Consider the following 19,169-nt stretch of genomic DNA (forward strand, 5'->3'; position numbering starts at 1 on the left):
AAGATGATGAATGGGATGGATAGGATAGAGGTGGAGAGACTCTTCCCGCTCAGAAAGGACAGTAGGACTAGGGGGCACAGCCTCAAGATAAAGGGGAGGCGGTTTAGAACGGAGTTGAGGAGGAACTTCTTCACTCAAAGGGTGGTGAATCTCTGGAATTCTCTGCCCGTTGAAGTGGTGGAGGCTGCCTCGCTAAATATTTTTAAGAAGCGGGTTGATGGGTTCTTGATAAGAGAGGGGATTAAGGGTTATGGGGAGAGGGCGGGAAAGTGGAACTGAGCCACAACAGATCAGCCATGATCTTATTGAATGGCGGGGCAGGCTCGAGGGGCTAGATGGCCTACTCCTGCTCCTATTTCTTATGTTCTTATGTTCTTATGAACCGAGTGTATGGTGTCGAAATTTGCTGATGACACCAAGATTGGTGGAATGGCAAATTGCGCGGAGGGTGTGGAGAGTCTACAGAAGGATCTAGATAGGCTGGGCAATTAGGCCAGGAACTGGCAAATGGAATTTAATGTTGGCAAGTGTGAGGTGGTCCACTTTGGTAGGAATAATGGTAGGAAGGACTATTACTTACGTGGCGAAAAACAGCAGCAGGCGACGGTGCAGAGGGACCTTGGGGTCCTTGTGCATGAGTTGCAAAAACCCAGCTTGCAGGTGCAACAGGTGGTCAGGAAGGCGAATGGGATGCTGGCCTTCATAGCGAGGGGGATTGAATATAAAAGTAGGGAGGTCTTGCTGCGGCTGTATAGGGCATTGGTGAGGCCGCAGCTGGAGTACTGTGTGCAGTTTTGGGCGCCGTACTTACGCAAGGATATTTTGGCCTTGGAGGGAGTGCAGAGGAGGTTTACTAGGCTGATTCCGGAGTTGAGGGGGTTGAGCTATGAGGAGAGGCTGAATAAACTAGGCTTGTACTCATTAGAGTTTAGAAGAATGAGGGGAGATCTCATTGAGACGTATAAGATGATGAATGGGATGGATAGGATAGAGGTGGAAAGACTCTTCCCGCTCAGAAAGGACAGTAGGACTAGGGGGCACAGCCTCAAGATAAAAGGGGGGGCGGTTTAGAACGGAGTTGAGGAGGAACTTCTTCACTCAAAGGGTGGTGAAAATCTGGAATTCTCTGCCCGTTGAAGTGGTGGAGGCTACCTCGCTAAATATTTTTAAGACGCGGGTTGATGGGTTTTTGATAAGCGAGGGGATTGAGGGTTATGGGGAGAGGGCGGGAATGTGGAACTGAGCCACGACAGATCAGCCATGATCTTATTGAATGGCGGGGCAGGCTTGAAGGGCTAGTTGGCCTACTCCTGCTCCTATTTCTTATGTTCTTATGTTCTCTATTCTTCAATTTGCACTAAATTGACTCTGTCCTTGGCTCCCTAGGCGTCATCCCTTTCCAGTGCTATAATTGTTTATTTCATCAATGCTTCTTTTCTTCCGTATCTTTCCTGAATCCCTCAAAGAAGGAATATTAAATTTCTAATTCTTTCCTGCTTTGAATCAGGCTTTTACTATTGTAAATACATCATAGTCCCAGATGACAGTCTGTGCCTTCAGCTCTTCAACTTTATGTACCATGTTGCGCACAGTTAGTGCATGTGCAGTCCAAATTCCTCTTGGACTGCTTGGCATTTGCCCCTTTTCTCGTCCTTTCTATTTCTAAACTATTCATTACTCGAGTGCTTATTTGTCTATTGCCTCTGCGCACCTTGTTTCTTTCGTCTTTCCTGGCGCTACCATCTCTCTACCTGCCAAATTAGTTTAACCTCTTGTCCACAGGAGTAGTTTGTAGATAAACTGGAGGTACAGTAACTCAAGGCCTTTGTAAATTCTTGATTCTGCTTCGTATCTCTGATTTACAGCCAAGATGGATGTTCCCAGCTCATCTGATTGCTCAGGTGGTGCCTATTCACCAGGAGGTCAAAAACTTTACCCCCTAGGCTGCAGGCAGTTGTGGCCTTTGGCTGTGGATGGGCAAATAAGCCCAAGATTTAGCTTCCAATCATTCTATAAGAGCAGTGCCAGAAGGACATGTTTAAATGTTGGGTGTTGTTCAGTATAAGTTTCAATGTGGTGTCCATCCCTGCTCTCTGTCTGAACAAGCAGCTAAAATTTGCTGCGTGGGTTAACGCGTGACGAATGGACATTTGCCCAAGATGATATATAAGGCACCTTGTGTCTATCAAATTGTACACAACATATAGTCAATAATAAAAGGAGAGCAAATTAGCTGTAAAAGGATTAGAATGAAAATGAAATTAAGAAGCTGCACCTCTGTCCGGCTGTGAGTCATAAAGATAAATCTGCTTGTTTGTGTCTGCATAGCTATGAAAACTATCTGATGTCATCCGTACTTGATATACAAGTTCCTTAAGCAGTTTTGTAAGTCATGTTGTCCCTCTGCTCAGGGTTGCGGAAATGATTAAGTCTTACCATTATCATTCCCAGATGGAACAGCCAGGGACAGATGCATAGGAACAATCTTTCAGTGAGTCAAAACAGTTATTTGCGCTGATTAACTAGCCAGTTTATTTTGTTTTGCTGTGGTTGGACAGGTCACTTCACTGTGTGTTTACAGTGGATTATCTAGAAGCTTATGTCTGTATTTAGCTAGGTAATCAGCTCGATGGCTGTTGTGTTCCTCATGATTGTAAATACAGAATCTGAGAGAGTATACTATAATTTGTAAAGCTGTGATCAGCCATTAACAAATGTTTCCAACAGCTACTATAGTCAATTCAGGAGAGGTTTATTATTACTGAAGGAGGTTTTTACCTCCACCCGTTAAACTGCTTTATTTTGTTTTCTTTGTATTTTCAAAGACACCATTTCTTGTTTGGCAAAGTTTAATTTTTAGTCACAAGTAAGGCTAACGTTAACACTGCAGTGAAGTTGCTGTGAAATTCCCCAGTGTTGCTTTATCCTTGCTTGCTGGTGATCTTTGGTCTCAAGTGAAATTTCCACATCTGTCAAGTTGTTTCAGGGTGCTTGCCTGAGCTTAGGCTCGGTGCCTTAATACTCTTGGCTCTGAATCAGAAGATTGAGGGTCCATGGCTCACTCTGCAGAGTACCTAATCTGTGTTGACAGTCCATCCCAGCACTGAGGGTGTGCCACTCAGCAATGCCTTCTTTTGGATGAGATTTTCATTGATTTGCGGGGTGTGGGTGTCACTGGCTGGGCCAGCATTTGTTGCCCATCCCTAACTATCCTACATTAGAGAAGGTATTTGAGAGTCAACCACATTGCTTTACGCCTGGAATCACATGTACACCAGGCCATGTAAGGTGGCAGATTTCCTTCCCTAAAGGAAGGTAGCAAACCAGTTGGGCTTTTACAACAAACGACAATGACTTAATGATCACCATTAGACTTTTAATTCCATACTTTTATTAGATTTGAATTTCACCATGGCAGCATTTGAACCCAGGTCCCCAGAACAAAGAACAAAAACAGCCCGGGAAACAGGCCCTTCGGCCCAACGAGCCCGCACCGCCATTTTAACATTACCAGTTCCCCCTCCACTCATGACCCTTATCTACGCTTATGGCGTTCCACATTGAGGGAAAACTAATTTAGGGACAATTTATTACCACCAGTCAGCCTAATAGCACATCTTTGGGGTGTGGGAGGAAACCAGAGCACCCGGAGAAGACCCACGCAAACATGGGGAGAATGCGCAAACTCCCACAGACACTGGCCCAAATCCATGTGTCTTCACAGCAAATAGTGATAGTCACTGAGCTGTTGTGTTGCCCAGCATCTGGTCCAGTTTGAGCGTACACTAACGACTAGGCTATTCTCGAACATCCAAGAGCAGCCCTTGAACGACCCATCACGTGTATGCCCCTCGTTGGACAACAAGGCGGACCGACTTAAAACCTGTGAATTAAAAGAGAAAAACATTAGTATCATTCCACATCCTTATACGTTACCAGGGACGTCCCAATGCTACTGAACCTTACTTAAAACAATCTCCTATATCCCTCCATCTCCAACCCACTCATGTGCCTGTCTAAGTAACTCTTAAACAATTCCAACGTACCTGCCTCCACCACCTTGCTTGGCAGAGCATTCCATACCATCACTACCCTCTGTGTGAAAAACCTCCCTCTAACATCCGTGTTATACCTCTCCCCCCTCACCCTAAGCCCATGGCCCCTCGTATTGTGCGTTCCTAACATAGGAGAAAGCTTACCACTGTTTACTCTATCTATACCCTTCATAATCTTATATACCTCTATTAGATCTCCCCTCAGTCGCCGTCTTTCAAGGGAAAACAGCCCCAGTTTGCTCAATCTTTCCTCATAACCCAGTCCTTCCATACCAGGCAACATCCTGGTAAACCTCCTCTGCACTCTCTCCAGGGTTTCCATGTCTTTCTGGTAGCAAGGCGACCAGAACATACCCTGGTTCTCCGGATTACTAGTCCGCTGCCTCTCCTCTCATCATTAGACCAAGGTACTGTATGCCCTTACAGTACCTTTTAGTTCCCCATGGTACTATTTTGAAGAAGATTATAGATATTCTCTCCAGTATCCTGAAAACAACAAATAAAGACATTATTTTAGTCATATCCGCATTGCTGTTTGTAGTAGCGTGTTGTAACTGACTGTCCACATTACACTAATGACAACACTAGTTCATGGCAGTATAATGCTTTGGAATATCCAGTGGATGGGTGTTATAAAATGAAAGATGTCCTTTCCTCTCCTGTACCAGAAGAGTACTTCCTCTTCTGTACCAAGTATTGTTTCCCTTCACAAAGTTTCGTCCATTCAAGAGGCAAGTCTTCCTCCAATTTCTGGGGCCCCTCCACCCAGTCTCCCTCTCTGCTAGACAAGGTAAACTTTGAAAATTGATAATAGACAGTCCTTCACTCATTTCAGCCTTGAACTTTGTTCTAACTCCTCTTGAATTTCCCTCGTACCAATTTGCCCTTCATCTGTTGTTTCTCCAAAGGTGTGCAGACTAGGTGGATTGGCCAAAGTAAAAAAAAAAAGTCCCTTCATGTCCCAAGATGTGTAGGTGATTTGATTTCATTTATTATTGTCACAAGTATTAACATACAGTGAAAAGTATTGTTTCTTGTGTGCTATACATAGAACATTACAGCACAAACAATCCCTTCGGCCCACAAGTTGCGCCGATCACATCAATACCTACCAAGCCATAGAACTATCTGTAACTCCCAATGCCATTCGATCCCATATACTCATCCAGAAGTCTTTCAAAAGACCCCAGCGAGTTCGCCTCTACCACCACCGACGGCAGCCGATTCCATTCACTTACCACCCTCAGTGAAAAACTTACCCCTAACATCTCCTCTGTACTTGCTTCCCAGCACCTTAAACCTGTGTCCTCTCGTAGCGACCATTTCAGCCCTGGGAAATAGCCTCCGAGAATCCACCCTATCTATTCCTGTCAACATTTTATAAACCTCTATCAGGTCACCTCTCAACCTCCGTCTCTCCAGGGAGAAGAGACCGAGCTCCCTCAACCTATCTTCATAAGGCATGCCTCCCAATCCAGGCAACATCCTTGTAAATCTCCTCTGCACCCTCTCAATAGCTTCCACATCCTCCCTGTAGTGAGGCGACCAGAACTGCGCAGAGTACTCCAAGTGGGGTCTGACAAGGGTTTTATAAAGTTGCAGCATTACCTCCCGACTCCTAAACTCAATCCCTCAATTAATGAAGGCCTTCTTGACCACATCCTCCACCTGTGAGGCCGATTTAAGAGTCCTATGGACCCGGACCCCAAGATCCTTCTGCTCTTCAACACAGCTAAGACTCCTACCCTTGATATTGTACTCCTGCATCCTGTTGGTCCTGCAAAATGGACCACTACACATTTATCTGCGTTGAAGTCCATCTGCCACTTCTCCGCCCAGTCTTGCATCCTATCTATGTCACGCTGCAACTTCTGACATCCCTCCAGACGATCCACAACACCACCAACCTTCGTATCGTCGGTGAACTTACTAACCCATCCCTCCACTTCCTCATCCAGGTCATTTATGAAAATGACAAACAGCAAGGGTCCTAGAACAGTTCCCTGGGGCACTCTACTGGTGACCGACCTCCATGCAGAAAAAGACCCATCCACAACCACTCTCTGCCTTCTGCAGACAAAGCATACCATTCATAGAGAAGGAAAGGAGAGAGTGAAGAATGTAGTGTTACAGTCATAGCTAGGATGTGGAGAAAGATTAACTCAATGCAAGGTAGATCCATTCAAAAGTCTGATAGCAACAGGAAAGAAGATGTTCTTGAGTCGGTTGGTACATGACCTCAGAGTTTTGTATCTTTTTCCCGATGGAAGAAGGTGGAAGAGAGAATGTCCAAGGTGCGTGGGGTCCTTAATTATGCTGGCTGCTTTTCTGGGGCAGCAGGAAGTATAGACAGAATCAATGGATGGGAGGCTGGTTTGAGTGATGGATTGGGCTTTTGTAGTTTCTTGCAGCCTTGGGTAGAGCAGGAGCCATACCAAGCTGATGCAACTAGAGGGAATGCTTTCTATGATGCATCTGTAAAAATTGGTGAGAGTCATAGCTGACATGAAAAAGTAGAGGCATAGGGTGGACTTTCTTAACTATGCTATCGGCATGGTGGGGTGGTGGACCAGAACAGGTTGTTGGTGATCTGGATACCTAAAAACATGAACTCTCGACTCTTTCTACTTTGTCCCCGTTGATGTGGACAAGGCATGTTCTCCTCTACACTTCCTGAAGTCGATGACAATCTTCTTTGTTTTGTTGACATTGAGGGAGCGATTATTGTCACCGCACCAGTTCACCAGATTCTCTGTCTAATTCCTGTACTCTGTCTCATCATTGTTTGAGATCTGACCCACTGCAGTGGTGTCGCCAGAAAATGTGAAAATTGAATTGGAGGGTAATTGGCCGCACGGTCATAGGTGTATAAGGAGTATAGCAGGGGGCTGAGAACACAGCCTTGTGGGCCACCGGTGTTGAGGATGACCGTGGAGGAGGTGGTGTTGCCTATCCTTACTGATTGTGGGCTGTGAGTTGGGAAGTTCAGGATCTGGTTGCAGAAAGAGGAGCCGAGGTCCAGGCCACAGAGTTTGGAGATGAGTTTTGTGGGAATAATAGTGTTGAGGGCTGAGCTGTAATCAATAAATAGGAGTCTGACAGAGGTGTCCAGGGTTGAGTGCAGGGCCAGGGAAATGGTGTCTGCTGTGGACCTGTTTCAGGCAAACTGTAGTGGATCCAAGTAGTCCAGGAGGCTGGAATTGATTTGTGCCATGACTAGCCTTTCAAAGCACTTCATAATGATGGATGTCAGAGCCACTGGACAATAGTCATTAAGGCACGCTGCCTGGTTTTTCTTAGGTACCGGGGTGATGGTCTTCTTGAAGCAGACAGGGACCTCAGATTGTTGTAAAGAGAGGTTGAAGATGTCTGCGAATAGCCCCACCAGCTGATCTACGCAGGATCAGAATGCTCGACGGGTACCCCATCTGGGCCAGTCGCTTTCCGTGGGTTGACCTTTGAGAAAGCTGCTCTGACATCTGCAGCGGTGACCCCAGATACAGGTTCTTCCAGGGTGGAGGGCATGCTCTCTCTGAGCTCTTGCTCAAAATGGGCATAGAATGCATTGAGCTCATCAGGGAGGGGTGCGTTGGAGCCGGCGGTTTTACATGTCTTCATCCTGTAGCCTGTTATGTCTTGCAAACCTTGCCATAGTCGGCGGGGGTCGGTGTGGCTAACCTGATACTCTAGCTTGGTCTGGTACTGTCTTTTGCATCTTTGATGGACATCTGGCTTTCTTGTCTAGGTCAGTGTCGTCTGGCTTGAATGCCTCAGACTTCAGAAAGTAGTGGATATCCCAGTTCATCCAAGGTTTCCGGTTGGGAAACACGCAGATTTGCTTCTTTGGCAGAATCTTCTACACGCTTACTAATGAAGTCAGTTACTATAGTGGTGTACTCGTTTAGGCTGGTCGCAGAGTTTTTAAATACTGACCAGTCCACTGACTCCAAGCAGCCCCGTAGGAGCTTATCTAATTCCTCCAACCACCATTGCATGGCTCTCTTTGATGGATTCTCCCTCTTCAGTTTTTGCTTGTAAGCTGTGAGCAGGAGCGCAGACTTGTGGTCTGATTTGCCAAGGTATGGGCGGGTGATAGAGCGGTAGGCATGTTTGATATTTGTGCAGCAGTGGTCTAGGATGTTTGGGCCTCTGGTGGAACAGAGACGTGTTGGTGTATCTTAATAGTATGCTCTTAAGCTTGGCCTGATTGAAGTCTCCAGCCACGATGAACAAGGCCTCGGAATGTTTTGTCTCAGGTTATTCGTTGTTATGTATATTTTGTACAGCACGATCTTCATGTTCGCATGGGTTTGGGATGTAAACTGCCATGAAGATAATGGAGGTGAACCCCCGTGGAAGGTAGTAGGGGAAGCATTTTAGCGTCAGGTATTCTAGGTCCGTGGAGCAGAAACTTGCCAGTGTTGCTATATCTAGGCACTACACGGTGTTGATTAGGAAGCAGACCTCACCTCCTAGCCTTGTCTGAGGCCGCTGCACAGTCCATTCGATGGATTGAGAAATCCTCTGGTTGTAGGGTGCAGTCCGGTGAATCAGGAGTGAGCCGTGACTCTGGGTTTTTGATAAGAGAGGGGATTAAGGGTTATGGGGAGAGGGCGGGAAAGTGGAACTGAGCCACAACAGATCAGCCATGATCTTATTGAATGGCGGGGCAGGCTCGAAGGGCTAGATGGCCTACTCCTGCTCCTATTTCTTATGAAACAGAGTACAAAGCAGTCCCTCAGTTGTCTTTGGAAAGTGATGGATTTGGGTGGGATGGATTAGCCATGGTACATGTGTGGGGGTTATGGGGATAGGATGGGGGATAGGGCCTGGGTAAGATAACTCTGGTCAGAGAGTTGGTGCAGACTTGATGGGTCAAATGGCCGCCTTCTGCACTGTAGGGATTCTGTGGTTATGTTCTATTTATTCAATTGTATCTTTTGACATTTTAATCTTCCCAATCTAGTTTAGTCCTACTCCAAGAACTCAATATAAATTTTCTCACCTCTCACCCTTATTCTCTTGTAAAGTTCAATTTTTTGAAACCTAAACTTACTATCGCTAAATTTTATTCTGATTTATCTCATCTCTCTACTCTTTCAGTTTGGATCTGAAATGCTCCTAGCATTTTTGGGTCATTGCCTTTAGTTGGTTTTTTGATTTAGAAATAAGAAATTGGTGTGATTGTGCATCTCCAAGGCAGCTGTGACAATAGCAAACAGCAATTTTGTTTTTGGAAGTCAAAGCTTCTGCAAACATTCTGACAACTTCTACACAGGGAAAAGAGAAACTAATGTTTCAAGTACTTAGCCTACGAAAGGCAGGTTCTGAGTGAACTGATTTGTATTACTAGTATTTGCGGTTTTTCCCTTACTTTTATGACAATCTATTAGAACCTAACCTATAATTAAGAGAAGGAATAGCACATTGGTCCCTTTGAGCCTTGCCCACCGTTCAATAAGATCAAGGCTGATTTGATTCTGTCTCAACTCCACTTTCTAGTCTGTTCCACATAACGGTTGTCACCTTTGCATATCAAAAATCTGTCAAATTCAATTTTAAATATATTCAATGATCCAGCCCCTACTGCACTCCAGGGTAGCAAATTTCAAAAATTAGCAACCCTCCTCGTCTCCATTTTAAATGGGAGGCCCCTTATTTTTAAGTTGTGCCTGTAATCCTGGATTCACCTACAAGAGGAAATATGGCTAAATTCCTCTCCAACTTGATTTTCAAGTTTACTTACGACACCACCATAGCAGGATGGTCAAAACAGCCAGCATAATTAAGGACCCTGCGCACCCTGGACGTTCTCTCTTCCACCTTCTTCCATCGGGAAAAAGTCTGAGATATAGCCGACTCGAACAGCTTCTTCCCTGTTGCCATCTGACTTTTGAATGAACCTACCTTGCATTAAGTTGATCTTTCTCTTCACTCTAGCTATGACTGTAACACTACATTTTGCACTCTCTCCTTCTGTATGAACGGTATGCTTTGTCTGTAATAAGAACATAAGAAATAGGAGCAGGAATAGGCCATCTAGCCCTTCGAGCCTGCCCCGCCATTCAATAAGATCATGGCTGATCTGAAGTGGCTCAGTTCCACTTTCTCGCCTTCTCCCCATAACCCTTAATCCCCTTGCCTATCAAAAACCTATCTACCCACGTCTTAAATATATTTAGCGAGGCAGCCTCCACCACTTCAACGGGCAGAGAATTCCAGAGATTCACCACCCTTTGACTGAAGAAGTTCCTCCTCAACGCCGTTCTAAACTGCACCCCCCTCCCCCCTTATCCTGAGGCTGTGCCCTCTAGTCCCACTGTCCTTTCTGAGTGGGAAGAGCCTATCCATCCCATTCATCATCTTGTACGTCTCAATGAGATCTCCCCTCATCCTTCTAAACTCCAACAAGCCTAGTTTATTCAGCCTCTCCTCATAGCTCAACCCCCTCAACTCCGGTATCAGCCTAGTGAACCTCCTCTGCACTCCTTCCAAGGCCAAAATATCCTTGCGTAAGTGCGGCGACCAAAACTGCACGCAATACTCCAGCTGCGGCCTCACCAGTACCCTGTACAGTTGCAGCAAGATCTCCCTACTTTTATATTCAATCCCCCTCGCTATGAAGGCCAGCATCCCATTCGCCTTCTTGACCACCCGCTGCACCTGCAGGCTGGGTTTTTGCAACTCATGCACAAGGACCCCCGAGGTCCCTCTGCACCGTAGCATGCTGCAGCCTTTCGCCATGTAAGTAGTAGTCCTTCCTACCATTATTCCTACCAAAGTGGACAACCTCACACTTGCCAACATTAAATTCCATTTGCCAGTTCCTCGCCCATTCGCCCAGCCTACCTAGATCCCTCTGCAAACTTTCCACACCCTCCGCACAATTTGCTTTTCCACCAATCTTTGTGTCATCAGCAAATTTCGACACCATACGCTCGGTTCCCTCCTCCAGATCATCTATGTAAATGGCAAATAGCTGAGGCCCCAGCACCGATCCCTGGGGCACTCCACTAGTCACCAACCGCCAATCCGAATAGCACCCATTGACCCCCACTCTCTGCCTCCTATTTGACAGCCAATCCCCTATCCACACTAACACCCTACGCCCAACTCCATGCCCCCAACCTTCTGTAGAGCCTGCAAGAAACAATACTTTTCACTGCATACTAATACACGTAGCAATAATAAATCAAATCAAAACACCAGCATCGTCCAGTGGACAGGATGGCATGTTTTCTGTGCTGTACATTCTATGTAAATGTAAATTGTTTTCATTGCTGTAGTTTATCATTGCACAGTCTGGGGGCAAAGTATGTATGTGGTCAGGAGTGGAAAAGTAAATAGAATTGAAAAGAAACAGTGGATCTCAGTTTTCTGCTTTCAGAAATGTTGAAGCAAGTTTAGTTTTTATTTAGTTAGCCTACCGAGTAGAAATACAGATATTGCTGCTTTTGAAAGCTGGGAGAACCACTCCTCAACTGAGAAGCATATGTACTGTATTTTCAGCATATCAGGATTGCTGAAGGAGATTTGTGGATTTATGAAAGTGTACGGCTAAAATTATAGATCGGTATTCCCAGCGTGGAGCTTCATGCGCAAGGAACACATGCTGGAATTTTAAACCAAGAGAGCAATCTGTGAGGGATTTCCAGCCATTAAAATGAATGGACAGGATGTTCTGTGGTGTGACGCACACACATTCCTAATAGCCCATTCCAATTTACAAAGTTGTACATTGAGTGCCAATTTATTAAATCCATCATCTCATAAAAGCCATTAGACATTAAAATTGGCATGTCTTGTGCGCTGATTGTCCTGTTAAAACATTAACCTCAAATTATCCTTAAATTGGTATCTCTGTTATCTAGGCTAGCAGATTCTTGGAAGTATGTCACTTTGAGTGGACTAGTTCATCCTATTTCTGTTTTACATTTACTTTTCACCAATTAAAATTGATCCTATTTTTCCTGGTTTGATATTCCAGGATTATCTTCTTTCTTCCCTTTCCCCTTGCCCATCTAAAACCCAATCCTACGTTTCTTTTTCTTGAGCTGCTTTAAGCTTTCTGTCTATTTTGACCATGAGATCCATCTGCTCTCTCTACCCCATTCCCACAGAACTTGTTAACCATCCGACTTCTCTCCCTGCCCTCAAATTAGCTGAAATTGTAGCTTGCTCCCTCTTCTCAAATGCTGTTCTGTCGTTGAAAGTGCGTGTCATCAACCCTTTCCTCAAGAAATCCATACTTGGGCTGTCTGTCTTTGCAGGTTACCACTCCATCCCCAACCTCCTTTTCCTTTCCAAAGTTCTTAAATATGTGGTCATGTCTACCTCTGTTTGAAAATCTCAATTTTAAGTATGTCCAGTGGTGTTCCTGGCATGCTTTCTTGACACTGCAAGTTGAACCAGGTTGACTCTTTGGCTTGGGGATATGCCAGGCCCTGTGGTTGCAGATTATGGTTGAGTACAATTCTGCTGCTGCGGATGTCCCACAGCGCCTCATGGGTACGTGGTTTTGAGCTACTGCTTGTGTTCTGAATGTATCCCATTTAACATGCTGATAGAGCCATAAAACATAAAGGAGATTACCCTCAGTATGGATTTTGTTTCCATACAGAAGTGATAGTTGTGAACAGACTGTCATGAAAAAATGCATCTGCATCTGGTAAATTACTGAGCATGAGGTTAAGTGTGTTTTTCCCTCTACTTGGTCCTGCCGCAGCTTGATCAGTAGTGGTACTGTCGACCAGTCTTGGTGATGGGTGTTGAAGTTTCATACAGGGAGGCCTTGCCACCCTGAATAATTCTTCTAAATCACATTCCACAGGGAGGAACTTTGATTGATTAGGAGAGGGAGATGGTAGGTGATAATCAGGAGCGGTTTTCTTTGTGTTTGAACTGCCGAGCACTAAAAGCTGGCCGTGTCAGTGACATTCCAACCTGAAGAACAAATATGGAAAAAAAAAAGGCCGGGGACATTTTTTATCTGATTTGATTGGTGAGTAATGACTATGCTAGGATGTTGTTTGATTAGTCTGTGGGACAACTTCCCAGTCTTGGCTCATTAAATTTAACTTCCACCACATCAGCAGTTGGAGTGAGATTTTAACTCTTGTCTCTGGAAAATTAATGCCGGCTTCTGGATTACTCATTGAATAACATTACTGCATGATATAATTTCCCTGTTGTTGGAGCCAGCTTATGATATGAATGACTAATCTTAAAGATGTCATTTAAGACGCAGAATCTGCTCCCTGGTATTATAGTGGGGGAAGGAAGTTAGCTAAAGGAAGGAAAGTGAGACGCAGAAAACAGAAATCATTTGTGAAAAACGAGGGGAATTAACATAATAATTTTTTCTGGTTAAAAGTGCCTGAATATTTTTTCAAGTCAAGACAAAGGATTTTTACTGTTTGACAGTGAAGGGAATGATTTATTCTCAATGTTCCCATTTCTCAGAATCATTGCAACATAGTTGAGACAAGTGAGAAAATTAAACTTTTTTTCTTTCAAGGGACAAGGCTGAGAGTGGAGAATATTACCAAAGTCAGATGGAAGGGACAGGATATAAGAGGAGGCAGTACCTGAACACCAGCATGAGTGTTGAAAGCTTGTCAGTGGTCAGAAAAAATCCTTGAGGTAAAGCAGTCTGAGTGTAGCAGGAAGCAGACGCAGTATAGATTATTTGGTGTTTGGGAGGATGGCCAGAAAGTTCAGAGGAACAATGATCAGAAAGATTGCATGAGAGAGAACATTTTGAAGTTTCATGGCTCTGTTTACTATGAGGCTGGCTTTATGGTAACAATCGTGTTCTTGCGTACCAGTTCCTCCAGTGCAATCACACCCTTCCTATAATGTGCACTATAACTGCACACAGTACTCCAGCTATGGTCTCACCAGAATTCTATACAACTCCAATATGACTTCCCTACTTTTGTAACCTATGCCTCAATTGATGTATATCCTTGACCTCTTCACCTCACCTTCAGTTGTGGACACACCAAATGTATTTCTATGTTGTTTTTTCCCTAAACACCTCAGCTTTGTTACTGCTCTTTCCTGCAAAAACATCTTTCAACGTACCTCTTTGGTGCTGTTCATTACCACTCCCAGCACTCTTTGTTTAATGTGTTTTCTATTTTATGAAATACTTTGGCACATGTTGTCATATTTAGCTGCTAACCTTGTTGATTTGTGTCATCATTATCTTCTTCTGACTCCAAAGCCTGTCCACCATCTACAAGGCACTAGTCAGGAGTGTGATGGAATACTCTCCACTTGCCTGGATGAGTGCAGCTCCAACACTTGAAGCTTAACAACGTCTAATACAAAGCAGTCCACTTGCTTGGCACCCCTTGCACAAATATTCACTCCCTCCATGACTGAAGGGTAGAAAGGGCAAGAGAGGAAGACCAGAATGCCTCAGAGGGTGGGAAGGGGGCTAGATGTGAGATAGTGGTGGGGGATGGGAGGGTTAAAGGAATTGATAGGCGGTTCTGTGGGCAAAAGCGGGATTCCAGGATGGTAGCCTGCCTCCCTGGAACAGGGGTACAGGATGTGTCGGAGAGGGTAGAGGGAATCTTGAAGGGCCAAGTGACCCAGGCTGCTGTAATTATACACATAGGAGAGAAGGACGTAGGAAGGAAGAGCAGGGGGGATATACAAAGGCAGTTCAGGGAGTTGGGGGCCAGGCTGAAGTGCAGGGCCTCCAGGGTGGCATTCTCTGGGCTGCTGCCAGGGCCCAGTAATAGCAGGGCTAAAAATAATGAGATCCTACAGCTGAATGCGTGGCTGAAGGATTGGTGCAGGACAGAGGATTTTACTTTTGTCGACCATTGGAAAGTCTTTGTTAGGGAAGGGCACCTGTACAAGTGGGATGGGGAACATTTAAATGGGAAGGGCACACATATTTTAGCTGGGAGGTTAGCTGGAGTGTTTCGGCAGGGTTTAAACTAATATGGAGGGGGTGGTGGGGAGGAGACAGCTCAGTAGGCACTGGGATTGGGAGCGAGTTGGGTGACAGGGTAAGTCTAGATGATAGGAAAATCTCCTAGGAGAAGGAGGATCCGAGTGGGCCTGTGGGTCTTCAGTGCATCTGTTTCAATGCGAGGAGTTTGATGGGTAAAACGGATGAACTTAAGGCCTTAATGTTCACGAGGAATTTAGATATGGTGGCAGTGACAGAGATGTGGTTAAAGGAAGGGCAGGACTGGCAGCTAAATATTCCTGGGCATAAGTGTTTTAAGCATGACAGGGGAGGGTCGAAAAGAGGAGGGGGAGTGGTGCTGTTAGAGCATCACAGTGGTGCAGAGGGAGGATAATATAGAGGGGTTAGGAATTGAGTCTCTGTGGGTGGAGTTGAGGAATAGGAAGGGAGCGATTACTCTGCTTGGGGTGTACTACAGACCGCCCGCGGGCAGTGGAAGAAGGTATATGTAGAGACATTTTGGATAAGTGTAGGAAGAACAGGGTTGTTGTAGTGGGAGATTTTAATCTCCCTGGGGTGGATTGGAAGGTGCCTAGAGCCGGGGGTTTGGACGGGGAGGAGAAATTCGTTAGGTGTGTATTGGAAGGGTCCTTGGAGCAGTATGTAGATTGTCCAGAACTAAATCCAGCATGGCCCCCTGTCTAGTCGGGCTATGAGCCAGGTCAGGTGGTTGAGGTTACAGTAGGTGAACATGTGGCTAATAGTGACTACAACTCTGTCTACTTTAGGATACGAATGGAAAAAGATGAGTGCTGTCCTAAGGGGAGGGTGCTAAATTGGGGGAAGGCTAGATACAGCTGGATTAGGCAGGAGCTTAGGGATACAGACTGGGATAGGCTGTTGGAGGGCAAGTCCATGTTAGGCATGTGGGAGTCTTTCAAGGGAAAACTGAAATGGGTGCAGGAAAGGCATGTGCTGGTTAGGAGGAAGGATGGGAAAGGTAGGATCAGAGAGCCGTGGATTACTAGAGATATTGAGGACTTGGTCAGGAAGAAACGAGAGGCATATGTTAGGTCTAAGCAACTGGGAACGGAGAGAGCGCTGGAGGAATACAGAGAGAGTAGGAGGGATCTCAAAAGGGGAGTTAGGAGGGCAAAAAGGGGGCATGAAATGGCTTTGGCAGGTAGGATTAAGGAAAATCCAAAGGCATTTTACTCCTATGTTAGGAGCAAAAGGGTGGCTAGGGGAAAAATCGGTCCCCTCAGGGACAGAGGAGGGGAATTGTGCTTAGAGTCCAAGGGAATGGGGGAGATCCTGAATGAATACTTTGCGTCGGTATTCACGAAGGAGAGGGGCTTGATGTCTGGTACGGTCATTGAGGGAGCGGTAGACCAATTGAAGGAACTATCCATTACGAGGGAAAAAGTGTTAGGGCTTTTAGGTAGCATTAAATCTCCGGTGCCAGAAGGCATTTATCCTAGGCTGCTTAGGAAGGTGAGAGATGAAATTGCTGGGCCTCTGACGCAAATCTTTGTCTCTTCTTTCGACACAGGTGAAGTCCCAGAGGACTGGAGGATAGCAAACGTGGTACCGTTGTTTAAAAAGGGTAGGAGGGATAACCCTAGTAACTATAGGCCAGTGAGTTTGACATCAGTGGTAGGCCAATTGATGGAGAGGATTCTTAGGGATTGGATGTATGAGCACCTAGAGCGTTGCGATCTGATTGGGGATACGCAGCATGGCTTTGTTAAGGGGAAGTCTTGCCTTATGAATCTGGTAGAATTTTTTGAGGAGGTGACAAAAACGGTCGACGAAGGACGAGCCGTTGATGTCGTCTATATGGATTTCAGTAAGGCGTTTGACAAAGTCCCTCATGGTAGGTTGGTTGCAAAGATTAAGGCTCATAAGATTCAAGGCCAGGTATCTAGATGGGTTGACAATTGGCTTGGTAAGAGGAGACAGAGAGTAGGAGTGGAAGGGTCCTTTTCTAGCTGGAGGTCTGTCACTAGTGGTGTGCATGATGTGGGTATGCCGGCGTAGGACTGGCGTAAACACAGTAAAAAGTCTGACAACACCAGGTTTTAGTCCAACCTATTTATTTGATAATATACTCACTAGCTTTCGGGGTTACCCCCTTCGTCAGGTGAATGGAGAGTTGCCGCAGGGCTCAGTACTGGGACCTCTTCTTTTTGTAGTATATATAAATGACTTGGATTTGCTGATGACACCAAGATGGCTGGATTGGTGGGCAGTGAGGAGCAGTGTCTGGCAATACAATGGGATATAGATAGGCTGGTATATTGGGCAGATATATGGCAAATGGAGTTTAATCCTGATAAATGTGAGGTGATGCATTTTGGCCGGAATAACGTAGGGGGGAGTTATATGATAAGGGTAAGCCTATAAAGAGTATAGAAACGCAGCAGGACCTGGGGGTGCAAGTGCACAAATCTTTGAAGGTGGCAGTACAAGTGGAAAAGGTTGTGAAGAAAGCTTATGGTATGTTAGCCTTTATAGGAAGGGGTATAGAGTATTAGAGCTGGAGTCTAATGTTGCAGTTGTATAGAACGTTGGTTAGGCTGCAGTTGGAGTACTGCGTCCAGTTCTGGTCGCCTTACTACCGGAAGGACGTGGAGACTCTGGAGAGAGTGCAGAGGAGGTTTACCAGGATGTTGCCTGGTATGGAAGGATTGGGTTATGAGGAAAGATTGAGCAAATTGGGGCTGTTTTCCCTTGAAAGATGGCGACTGAGGGGGGATCTAATAGAGGTATATAAGATTATGAAGGGTATAGATAGAGTAAACAGTGGTAAGCTATTTCCTATGTTAGAGACACACAGTACGAGGGGTCATGGGCTTAGGGTGAGGGGGGAGAGATATAACACAGATATTAGAGGGAGGTTTTTCACACAGAGGGTAGTGGGGGTATGGAATGCCCTGCCAAGCAAGGTGGTGGAGGCAGGCACGCTGGAGTTAAGAGTTACTTAGACAGGCACATGAGTGGGTTGGAGATGGGAGGATATAGGAGATTGCTTTAACTAAGGTTCATTAGCATTGGGACATCCCTGGTAATGTAAAAGGATGTGGAATGATACTAATGTTTTTCTCTTTTAATTCACAGGTTTTAAGTCGGTCCACCTTGTCCAACGAGGGGCATACACACGATGGGTCGTACTAGGGCTGCTCTTGGATGTTCGAGAGTAGCCTAGTGCTTCATGTCGTTGGTGTGCGCTTAAACTGGACCAGATGCTGGCCAACACAACAGCTCAGTGACTATCACTGTTTGCTGTGCAGACACATGGATTTGGGCCAGTGTCTGTGGGAGTTTGCGCATTCTCCCTGTGCTTGTGTGGGTTTTCTCCAGGTGCTCTGGTTTCCTCCCACACCCCAAAGATGTGCTGTTAGGCTGATTGGAGGTAATAAATTGTCCCTGAGTTAGTTTCCCTCAATGTGGAATGCCATAATCATAGATGAGGGTCATGGGTGGAGGGGGGACTGGTAATGTTAAAATGGTGGCGAGGGCTCGTTGGGCCGAAGGGCCTGTTTCCCGGGCTGTTTTTGTTCTTTGTTCTTTGTATCTATAAGATGCACTGCAGGAACCCGGTAAGGCACCTTGCAAAGTTCGGATTGCTGCCATCTGGAAGGATAAGAGCAGCAGATTCCTGGGAACACCACAACTTGGAAGTTCCCCTCTAAGTCATTCACCATCCTGACTTGGAAATATATTGCCATTCTTTCGCTGTCACTGGGTCAAGATCCTGGAACTCCTTTCCTAACAGCACTGTGGGTGTAGCTACACCTCATGGACTGCAGTGGTTTGAGAAGGAATTAAAAGTTATTTTCTTCCTCCTTTAGGTCAGTGCGGCTCCATTTCGCCGAACAAAGTAGTCGCCAACGTTGGCTCCAACTATAATGTATCCTGCAACTTCTGCAGAACTGGTGCTGCTAATGAGGTACGATGGGAATATGCTGGAAAACTACTCCCTAGCAGCCAATACACTCAGGTCAACTCCACTGCTAGTATGGTGTCTCTGTATAACCTGGATCTAACCAGCAGAATGGGAGAAAATCTGACATGTACGTCTGAAGCAGAGTCATACACCACTACAGTCAAGACTGGATGTGAGTATCTTGTCATTGAGGGATATAGCCACAGTGTTATTCAAATTATTGTAAGTTGCATTG

At 45.5% G+C, this 19,169-nt stretch overlaps 1 protein-coding gene across 10 annotated transcripts in view; it reads left to right on the forward strand.

The window, feature by feature from the left end:
- lifra (LIF receptor subunit alpha a) overlaps positions 1-19,169 on the forward strand; it is a 237,781-nt gene that overhangs the window by 162,452 nt on the left and 56,160 nt on the right. For 9 of the 10 annotated variants that reach the window (XM_080189541.1, XM_080189540.1, XM_080189544.1 and 6 more), the window contains one exon: positions 18,840-19,106. In XM_080189541.1, the coding sequence (XP_080045667.1) occupies positions 18,840-19,106 (267 nt within the window). Of the gene's footprint in view, positions 1-2,399; positions 2,492-18,839; positions 19,107-19,169 lie in introns of those variants that run through there. The other variant, XM_080189547.1, reaches the window with a different exon arrangement.

This window comes from Carcharhinus amblyrhynchos, chromosome 5 (assembly GCF_965287045.1).
Source record: "Carcharhinus amblyrhynchos chromosome 5, sCarAmb.v2.hapA, whole genome shotgun sequence".
Taxonomy (NCBI): domain Eukaryota; kingdom Metazoa; phylum Chordata; class Chondrichthyes; order Carcharhiniformes; family Carcharhinidae; genus Carcharhinus; species Carcharhinus amblyrhynchos.